General features: G+C 33.2%; 1 protein-coding gene across 1 annotated transcript; it reads left to right on the top strand.

Moving 5' to 3' along the window:
* The first annotated feature begins 7237 nt into the window (after positions 1-7237).
* On the top strand, positions 7238-9148 carry LOC108337783 (uncharacterized). Its single transcript, XM_017574376.2, has 2 exons — positions 7238-8351; positions 8697-9148. The coding sequence occupies exons 1-2, from the start codon at positions 7454-7456 to the stop codon at positions 9083-9085; spliced, it is 1287 nt and encodes a 428-aa protein (XP_017429865.1). The 5' UTR covers positions 7238-7453; the 3' UTR covers positions 9086-9148.
* Positions 9149-11712: the final 2564 nt, after the last annotated feature.

Genomic DNA, 11712 nt, shown 5'->3' on the forward strand with positions numbered 1-11712 from the left:
GTTTATATGAATAATTTTATACTTATTTGATTAATTATTAATTATCTTAATGACAGTAATAATAATTTTATAGGTGATTATTGTCTAAAGTAGATAAATATCTTTGTATGGATTCTCAAATTGATTCTAGTTGTATATCCGATTTCTCTTCATTCATCAACGAAGTTGTAGAGAGAGATTTGACAAATAAATTTACCACAAATGAAATATTTACTTCTCGGGAGCACCTAATTGAATAGGTAAGAGGGATTGCTTATGATTTAGGGTTTGTTGTGGTAATAGTGAGATCTGACATAGCTACTGGTGTACGAGAAAGAAACACTTTCGTCATACTTGGATGTGAAAGAGGGAGGAAATATCGGAAATACAAACCCGATGCGGTGGCTAGTGTATACGACACTCGTAAATGTGAGTGTCCGTTTAGGTTAAAGGGTAAACCATCTTTAGATGGGGACAGATGTGTGCTGAAGGTGATGTGTGGACATCATAACCATGAGTTGGCTGAAACTTTGGTCACCCTTATGCTGATAGGTTAAATATGTCTGAACAGTCATTACTCGTTGATATGACAAAGAGTAAAGGTACACCAGCAAATATTTTACTAACCCTAAAAGAAAATAATGATCGAAATGTGACAACGATTAAACAAATCTACAACGCAAGACAGGCGTATAAACGATCATTTAGAGGCTCCAAAACTGAACTACAACAGCTTATGATGTTGTTGGACCGGGATGAGTACATTCATTGGAGTAGGTGTGCCAACGATTCAAAGGTTGTTAATGACGTCTTTTGGACACATCCAAATGCGGTGAAATTGTTGAGCACATTTAATATTGTATTATTGATGGATTCAACATATAAAACAAACAAATACAAATTTCCTTTGCTTGAGATTATTGGCATGACGTCCACCGGGTTAACCTTCTCAGCCGCATTTGCATTTTTGTCAAGTGAAAGGCAAAACAATTTCACTTGGGATTTGGAAAAGCTTAAAGGTCTATTTTTGACATTTGAGGGCAGATCTAAAGTCATTGTTAGTGATTGTGACTTGGCTTTGATGAATGTCATTGCAAACGTTTCCCTGAGTCCTATCAGATATTATGTCGGTTCCACATCCTTAAAAATGTTAAAGCCAAATGCAAAATGTTAGTTGATTCTACTGAGGCTTGGGATGTGTTGATGGAGGCATGAGAAAACGTTATGAATTGTGCTTATCAGACCTTGTTTCCTGACTATGTCAATCGTCTTTAATACGCCTGTGGTGCTTGGCCTCTGTTCTTTGAATATGTGAATCAGACTTGGATTATTCCATGCAGTACATACTTTGTAAGGGCCTAGATAAACAGAGTAATGCATTTAGGGAACACAACCACAAATAGGTATGTTGTGATGTTATTTTACTTAGTTGTTTTGTAGATAATTTTTTTTATTCAATGTTGATGTTTTTCTTTTCTTTCAGGGTTGAATCTGCTTATTGGAACCTGAAGAAAGTTTTGGGCAATAGTATGAGTGATTTGTGTTCTTGTTGGGATGGTATTCAGAACGTCGTTATTCAACAACACAACAAGATTAAGGTGTCATTTGCAAGAAGTCTCTTACTTACGAGTGACCTTTATAAAGGATACCGATATAGACATCTTATTGAGACATACATTCGGTCTCCCTTATGCATGTGAATTAGCATGCTATGATCCTGGGTTGATCCCTTTGGGTGAATTCCATATAATGTGGAGAAGATTGAGTTTCTCAAATGTTAAATTAAAGGAAACTGAGCCTTAGTTATCCATTAAAGGTGAGCTAAAATTGGTAGAAGAACGATTCAATGAGGTTGACATTGGAGGTAAAGTCACCATCAAACAGAAGTTACTTGTCATTGCTTGTTCTGCAATGACATCAATGGACCTTCCATTACATAAAGTTAAGACAAAGGGTGCACAAAAAGGTAAAGTTCAACGAAGAGAAAGGTCTACGATGCGGGAGCCATCATATTTTGAGCATGTGGACGTGTTTCATGCAACATATGAATCATCATCTGTAAGAAGTAAATTACAATCATAGCCTAATACAGTGCAGAAAATGGAGTTCCAATGATAGACCAGTTTCATCCTATTAGTCACCCTTTCATTCTCGACGTTGTTGATGTTGTGGCTAATGGTCACTGTGGGTATAGATGCATTGTTGCGTCATTGGAACTCGGAGAAGATTCATGGCCCATTATCAGAAATGATATGTACAAAGAACTCAGTGAATGGCGTGATGAATACACAAGGTTAGTAGGAGGCTATGATAGACTAGAAGAATTGAAGATGTCTTTGTTGGTGCAGTCGTAGTCGACGGTACATGTTTCCCTATATATGTATTTATTTCATATATTTTATTTAATCTAACTACTTCTTTTATTCATTACAGGCTAACCGGAACAAGTGGATGATTATACCAGACATTGGTTATGAAATTGCTAACCAATATAATGTCATATTAGTGTGTATGTCATATTATCAAAATTATACCATCTTCTCACTACGTTCTACACCACCTTTCGATATAAGTCAACATCACATAATTTGTATAGGACATGTTCATGGATGTCATTTCGTGTAGGTAATTGTATTATTTTGTGTTTTCATTTGAAAATTAGTTATCACTCACTTAACATTGAAATTTGTATAATGCAGGTTAAACTACAAGAAGGTTGTCCTTTGCCCATCGTCTCAAAATTTCATCTCTCTATGAAACCAAGCAACAAGCCCTTATCAACATAATCATAACAAATCTCTATGAGAGGCATCAAAGTGGAATTCAACACAATGTGTTGAATTCCCTCGGCGCATGGTCCTAACTTATTAACTTTTTTACCGTGGGAGATCAACTTCAGCATGTCCCCTCGATCCTACAAAACGTTATTTAATATAAATTGTATTCGAAAACAAATTAATAATTAAAATTTAAGTTCTGCACTCACCCGGCCTTGCGAAATACCATAAGCGACATGCTGAACAAAATGCGTCAGCAATGAAGCATCACGTGTACCTCCAGGAAATCCACCGATATCCTCTTCTATGTTAGGAATATTCGCATGCTCCTCCTCCTCATCATCGTGGTCAGGGCCTGAAATACCTCCTCCTGAACATGACCCTCATAGGCCTGATATGCCTCCTCCTCAAACGCTCGATCCTCAGCAATAAGGTCATCCTGAATAGGATCTGTCCACGAGTCGAAGTTGTAGGTCATGTCCTAGCTTCACCCTGCGTAGAACTCTCCCCTCAAGAACTCTCTCCACGAGAACTCTCTCCACGACAACTATAAGATGCACCGCGTGTTCTTGTCATTTCTGACAAAAATTATTTTAATTAAATTACTAACTATTTCATTAAATTAAAAATCATTATTTCATTAAATAAAATAAAATTAACTTACATAAAATTACGTAAGATATTATAATAAAATTTTAAATACTCTATAAATTATTTTAAAATATAATAAATTAATAAACTAAAAACTAAAAACAAAATTAAATAAAACCATATTTAAATAATCAATTAAGTAAAACTAAAATTAATTTAATTAAATTTATAATAATAATTTCATTAAATAAAATAAAATAAATTTACGTAACATATTATAAAAAAAATAAAAAATTTAAATACTAAATAAATTAATTTAAAACATAATAAACTAAAAATTAAAAGAAGTTAAACTAGCGGACGTGGTTTATCCGTTTAAAACAAATAAAAGAGATTTAAATAATAATACGTAACAAATTAATTTAATTAACAAATTAAAGTAACAAATTATATATAATTACCTAACTAATTAAAAAATATATTTAAATAATATGTATATATTATTTTAAAATACAATAAATTAATACACTAAAAACTAAAATAAAAATAATAAAAATAAAATCAACAATCCTCCATGTGAAATATTGGAATATCAGTCATATGATATGTGAGATCCGTTTAATAAAATACAACATAATTAAATAAATATTATTTCCATAACTAAATTAAAAAAAGTAATTAAACTAAAAAATTAAAATAAATACTAAATGTAAATACAATATATATATATAGAAATTTAAAATAAAATAAATTAATAAACTAAAAAAACCACCCAGGACATCACGGATGTCCCACATTCGTTTGGCCTTCAAACGGATGTGTGACGTCAACGGATATGCGACATCCATTTAAGTGTCAAACGGATATGCGACATCCGTTTCAGTGCCAAACGGATATGCGACATCCGTTCTGGTCCACTGGTCATCTTCTTCGCATACACAACACAGTAAACGCATACACACATCATCGATAAAATAACAGCGATCAAACCACTCCAGCAAACCAAACATACAACACACATTCAAATTAAATTCAAAGATCTAAAGGAAACCAACCTCTTGTAGACCAACAAAAGTCTCCACCCACAAATCACCACCAACGAACCACCGACGTACCACCATCGCTACACCACCACAACACGAACACTCACACCACCTCACCACACCATTGCATCACATCACCGCACCACGAACGAATATGGAGAAAATGGATTGACACCAAACGGATCTAGATGGATGAGAAAGAGAGTTGGGGTGAGAAAAACGGATCTCACCACCGAAAAAGAGAAGAGAGTGAGAAAGAACACAGATCTCACGAGAGAAGAGAGTGAGAGAGAGAGTTGGGGGGTGCGGCTGAACGAGAGGAAAAATCAAGAATAATTTAGAGTTTCAGATAAATAAGGTTAAAGTAAAAAGATAAAAACTTAGAGGATCATTTTATCATTAAAAAATTTGTGGGAAGGTGCAGGGAGTATTGGTGGTGGTGGAGGGATCAAGTCTCTAAAACCCATCATTACTGACCTCTTTCCACGCCCCGGCCCTTTGCTTGTGTGACTAATTCATGTTCCTCACACTCTCAGCTGCAACATTTCTCAGAATTAAATTTTTACCAAATCTAAAATTCACATCGGAGTTTATTTCAGATTCATTAAAAAAATCACTTATCATGTTATTTACACATCAAATTAATATTGTTAGGGTGAATAATGTATTAAGAAAAACTCAAATCTCGTTAATTAAAAATAAAGTTTGAAAATTAAGAGATAATCAAACATAATCTCCATTCACCTGAAATACTACTTGTAACTCTTTTTTTACCGTAAAAATATATGGAATTTTCATAAAGAGATATGTTATACTTCAAAAACACATTATTGAATTTGTGAATTCATGTTTGGGCTCGTGGTCCTTAAAAAAAGAGTTTTGTTTTTTACCACGTGAATCTAATAAAAAATATGTTATATATGATAGTTTTAAAAGATTTGGTAATGTTTTAGTTTATCTAATTTTCTAAAAAATAGTATTTTTTTAGCTTTATATATATATATATATATATATATTGATATATAGATAAATATAGATAGATTTACTGGATTAATATATATTAGTTTGGATGGTGAAAAAATAAATAGTTAGAATTCAAATTTTGTAATGATATTTATGTTTATGATATGAGATAAAAAAGATACTACAAAATAATAGTAGGTTTTCGTTTGATTCACATTTAATTCAATGGTTAATAAAAAAAACTAAAAATATTTAAATCACTCAATTTTCAATATTTCTTTGAAACATTAATAAAATCTAATGAATTTATTTAGATTGATTATATCCATATGGATAAGAGAATAAGGAAAGAAGAAAAGGGAGTGACACATTATTTAAAATTATTACATACGAGATATTTTTATTGGATTCACATAAAAGTATTGAAGCATTTCCCATAACCAATTACATGTTAACTCTCTCTAATAAATAAGTTTTACCTTTCTTCTTGAATTTTTTTTTTTATTCCAATATGTTGATGACAACCACGTTGACATAAGCTCAAAAGCAAAATCTTAAAAAAAAATACCTGTTTGCAATAGTTTTATACCATTTAATAAACGAAAAACATTGGAAAGAGAACGTCAAACCTTAATTAGCTAGATTAAGGATGTTTATACATGAATATAAATTGTACTTAAAACCTTACCAATTTTAGTTAGGACATGTTTAAGTTGAAGTACTCCTAATTTCAACTAAATTTAACTAACCAGGATATAAATTTTGATTTTAACTGAGATTGGAGTTGTTAAAACTAAAAGGAAACACGTCACTAACTCCTTTATTTAGTTTGAAATCAAATTAATAACCTACCTTTTTCAGGTTCTAACTTTCACAATTTAAAAACTTGAGTTATGGCCATATTCCAAAACGAAAAAGAAACTTGAGTAATGGTTTTATCTTTTTGTCTTTTTGTAAACGTTTTCAAAACTTCAAAACTCTCACTATGTATAAACATTTTCCTGCAAAAACATTATCTGTTAAGACAAATGCAAAAATGTAAGAGCTTCTGAAAATCCATTACTTTGTATTGTAAACCATATTAGATGGAAATAGAGTTTCCAGAACTTGTGGGGACTAGTTACTCTTACCACATCATTGTACTGTTGTTATCAACCTTCCTTCCTTTCTTACAATCCTTCTCTCCAAAGGCCAAAACAGTGTTTATGTTGGAACAAACACAACCAAAAGTCAGTGTCTTCGGCTGCAGAACCCAAGAGAATTTGGCCAGGCTACTGACATTACCAGCTACTCTGACATGAAAAAACAAACACATTCTGTCAATGTTTCATCCTCCACACAAAACTACAAACTATACTGTCACTGCTATGCTTAGAAGTTAGACCAAACACACAATCTGACCCTCAGCATCTATCATCAAAATCAATACTCTTGTTAGCTGAATTCGGTGTATCTCTCAACGGATAACATTTTCATTCATACAAACTTCACCACTTAAAAGTTGAATTTCTAATGGTCTGTTTAAAGACTAGATTATTTATCAATCTGGAAACTAGTTAGAAAAAGAAGAGTCGTGATTGAGATACCGAAGTTAAAACTATCAGTTTTTGAAAGTAAATTCTAAAATTAAGCATTGTGTCTGTGAAAAATCAAACACCTAATAGTTAGAAAATCAGTGTGCTAAAACCATATATGTAAAGGCCAGTCGTTTTTCATTCTTTGTTTCCTTTCCCAGTGTTTGAACTTGAATGAAGGTAGTAAAAGTGGCACCTCAACGTGCCCCGAGAGAAGGCTTTTGTTTGCACCAAGCAAGGAAATAAAAGGACAAATATAGGCATGAAGTAAGAACTGACTTGTCAATGGTCAAAAGCAAAGTAGTTACCCCACTCTAACTTGCTACCTCTCACAAACATTCAAATGCAGATCCCGCCACCCTTCTCTCTGATATAGCGAAATTCAAATCTCACTTTTGATTGCTCCCATTTCATAACCATTGCACCTTTCTCTTTGGAGAGTTCGAAATCCAAAAAGAAAATCGTTCCACTTTTTTCATCATTCTATTCTCTTTAGCTCTTTTTCTTGTTTACTAGATCCTTCAACATGAAGCTCTTGATCTCACCATCTTATTCATCTACACCGTCATCTTCATCCACCCTCAGCTTTGATCCATCTTTGTGCAACTCCAAAAGTTCAACAGCAGGGTGTCTCACTGCCATCTTGCGCAGGATTCTCTGCTCTGGTGGCCTTCCAACACACCCATCAGACCAATTAAGAGAACTTGATTCAATGTCAAAGATGGGTGGAAAAGTTCAAGAATTGAAGACTAAACCAGACAATGAATCTACCACCACCACTACTACTATTACTCCTGGGTTAGTGGAAAGATTAATGGGTTTGGAACCAATGGGTGAGAGAGAGAGACCCATTGAATCAAGTTCTTCACTTTCACGTAGCAAATCCATGAACTCTGTGGACTACTTGGGGGAATGCAAGCGAATGGAGGAGGGTCTTCAGAATCATGCCAAATCTTCATCATTCCGCGAGTTCCCAACATTGCTTGAAAATGAGAACTTCTTGGTACTCAGCTTCGAACGTGGATGTGATGATGGAGAATTCAGGTCCAAAGAGAGAAAAAAAGAAAAGGGTTTAAAAGATAGAGGCGAGTTCAAGAGAAACAAGAGAGAAAAGGTGCATGATGAGAAGGGGAACTTATCAGACATGTCTTCTGCCAATGTTGGAAATGATGGCGAACACAAAATTCAATTTGCCAACACTTCTACACTGTTCATGGCTTGTTTTGAAAAGGAGTACCTTGATTCAGAAACGGCGACATTCTCACACAACATGAACCGCAAGGAAGTAACCAATGGTGAGAAAGTGAAGAGGAGAAAGAAGGGAACAACGTGTTATGCAGAAAAGAAGGTGGACACTGAATGTGGTTCAGAAGATTCAAGTCCGGTTTCTATCTTTGATTTTGAACGGGAAGCTCCTGGAACAGGTTTGTTTCCTTAAGTACAGTTCAATTTTGAATAATTCTAAATCCTCTAACCAATGTGTTCAATTTTCTAATACATTAAATATTTTAACTTTTTCATTTAGAGGTTCTTTGATTGCATGTTGCAGATTAGATTTTTCAGGTTTAATGAGAAGTTAATGGCAACAGATTGCATGTTTTTGGAATTAATAGACTAATTGTTTACTTTCTGACGAGTTTCTAAATATGCAGTTAATACTTTATTAAGTAGTACGAAGATATGATCTGATCAAATTTTCCTTGTATGGTCATAGTAGTTGTGTATTTAGCTTTAGATTTGATAACTTATTATACATAAACTGGTTGTAGGTGTGGATTCCTTTGGTGTTGATACGAGTTGGAGAAGAAAATTGTCACCGGAGCTTGAGAATGACAAGCTTTGTGTTCTGAATTGTGATAGTAGTAACATGATGATTGAGGAGATGAAGGTTAATACAATTGAGAACAACAAACTTGAAGGATCTAAGAGAACAGAGAAGCAAAGCCAAGATTGTGTAGATATTTGGGGAGAAATTTGTAGGCTTGTTCAAGGTGAATTGGAATCAAACAAGTTAGAGACAGGATTGAAGAAACAAGGTGATTTTGAATGTTTATGTGCTGATTTTGAGTCAGAAATTTTTGACCAATTGTTACAGGAGTTCATCTTAGATCAACTTGCTGGGAATCCCTTGAAAGCATTGCAACTTCAAAATTTGTAAAAGAAGAAAATCAATGAAGTGTAAAAAGATTTTGATTCTCCCTCTCGTTTTGTTTAAATTCTGATTCTGTCTGTCACATCTTGCATGAAGGAAGATTGTTCATCTTTTTGCTAGTTTCAATGCTGCCATGTGTTTCAATCTAGCTTTATCTAATAAATATGACACATGGCACGAGACAAGACCACAGCCTTAGCCTTACTAAAATGTCATATAATAAAATTAAAACTATAATTGAAAAGTTAAAAATGCTTTATATATTTTATCGAACAAATTAAAAATCATCATTTTATTTATATAATTCTTATACTTATAATATAAGAAAACAAGTGCAGAAACACACCATGATCACTCTTGCTTATCTTTAACTTACTAATAGTTAAATAATTGTAAAGATGATTTAAAAGCATTTTGATGTTGGATTTGGGAATAAAAGCTTAGATTAACATTCACACTGGACAAGGCACTAGCTAGCAAGTCAAATTCATTTCCAAGAGGCAACTACGAAGATTTTTCTATGTTTTTTTTTTCTCCTTTTCCTACACAATAAGCCAAAATGATGTATATCCACTATGTTAAAGCGACCTTGGAGACACTTTTTTCTATCTTTAAATTCCTAACGAGAAAAAAGATTGAAATTATAAAAGCATGGATGTGGAAATAACAAAGTTCATCTTGAAATGCACTTCACACAGCACAAGCAAGTCAACTTCATTTCCATGAGGAAGTTACAAGTGTAATGCAGATGGGTTTTTTCTACACAAGAGTCCAAATGTTGCAGTGTCCACCAAAATATTAAATTAAAGCTACAATTGATTTTGAGTACCAAAAATCAACCCTTCAATCAATACGAAAACCAAAATCACTTTTTTTACTATTTGTCACTAGCTGAGTTGTATTTTAACCTCATCTGTGATTTTGGTCTCTTTCTTCTTTATGTATATCATATAGATTCCTGCATTTTCGTCTCTCATGAAACAGTAAAACTCTTTCATTTGTACACAAGAGGCCAAATGCTGTACCAACTAAAATATAAAAGCTACTTGAAAAAGACCAAAGAAACATACATGGGTGAAGAAACATATAAGCATGTAAATGTTAGCCAAAGTTTTACATGGATGTTCATGTTGAACTAAATTATTAAAGATCAAAGAAAATTAATATTGACTATGTTGGTAATCATTCTTGAAATTTTTACTTGGTATCTTTTTTAAGAACTTACTTGAGTTGACTCTAAATAATCTAAAAGAAATCTAATAAAAAGGCTATTTAAGTAAACTAGAAGATAGTTCAATAACTTCTTTTGTGTCTGTACATCATTATCACTATTCTAGATATAATGTGTATTCCAAACAGTTACTGACTTAGCTCAAATTTAACTTGCAATGATATTTACTACCGTAGCTTGGAATCCAACAAACCAACTATTTTGATATTTAAGTTTTCAGCTTAGGTTGAATATAGTCTAAGAGGATCAATGAGTCAAATAAAAGCAGCTTAAAAGCTGCGTAACCTATTTCTACTCCTCACCCCAGTGCGTCTCTGTCATTAAACAAGTTTCCACGTCTAACAACCATGAACCAAAATATTTTTAGAGGTCTGAAGTAGCGAAACTGTTCAATGAGCAAATTAAAAAAGATTGATAAAAGCCAAGTGCAATACGTTAGCTTTTGGGAATGCTTTTTCTTAGTGCTTTACAATCCTCCACATTCATAACAAAGAACCAATAAATGTAACCTTTGATTGAAAAAAGGTAGCAGGAAGAATCCACCAAGGAGTGGGTGGAGCATGTGGAAAAAAGATTTTCGAAAAACACACACAATAAGTTGTTAGAGACCATATAACAAAAATAAAGCTATCCCATTTCTTAGAAAGAAGGTAACTTAAACTGCCTAGTACCATTGTACAAACAAAATCCTTATTGTCTACTACACTCTATGAAAACTGCATCACCAAGTCAGCTTAGACCAGATTTCACACAGGCTAGATCAATGCTCAGGATCATGTATCAATCCCAAAATCTAAATTCTGCAAACCAAATCTTTATATCTGCACACTACAAGTGTCACACACAGTGTTGCAGCATTTAATAGTTTTACTTTAGTTCACCTAAGATATAACTAGAATGGACCCACTTAATCATTCGTGTATGGCTAATGGGAAAAATCGGAATCGCCAATATTGACTGATAATAATGTATTCCTTTTCTATTTGTCGTTGCAAGGACTTAAACACCCGTTTACCCAGCACAGAGACATTAATGAGTCACCATTTGTAAGCATCAGAACTCATGGTAATGTCAAAACATGCACACGCTGACTGACATATTGTAATGGTGCAGCAGTATGAAAACAAGAGTTAACAACACACTTTTACCAAGTCATTTTTCATAATAATTGAGAGTTATTTACAACTACAAAATCATAAATGAAAGTCACTACATGATAAATAAAACCTTGATTATTTAATGGTTTTCGGTAAATATCAATCGATAATAATATACTTTAAAAAGTATATTAAAAAGGGTTGCTGACTTTTCTCTGATAAGAATGATGACTTACAAACACAACAAAACATCCACCAAGAAAATTATGTAGAGAATAGAAGGAATAGGCCATGAATACAAGATA

The sequence above is a fragment of the Vigna angularis genome, chromosome 7, assembly GCF_016808095.1.
Source record: "Vigna angularis cultivar LongXiaoDou No.4 chromosome 7, ASM1680809v1, whole genome shotgun sequence".
Lineage (NCBI taxonomy): Eukaryota > Viridiplantae > Streptophyta > Magnoliopsida > Fabales > Fabaceae > Vigna > Vigna angularis.

Bases quoted from the DNA above. Each gene is read 5' to 3' on its own strand.
- LOC108337783 (XM_017574376.2), top strand. From the start codon at position 7,454: ATGAAGCTCTTGATCTCACCATCTTATTCATCTACACCGTCATCTTCA. The intron at 8,352-8,696 runs GTTTGTTTCCTT...AACTGGTTGTAG, and splicing joins ACGGGAAGCTCCTGGAACAG to GTGTGGATTCCTTTGGTGTT.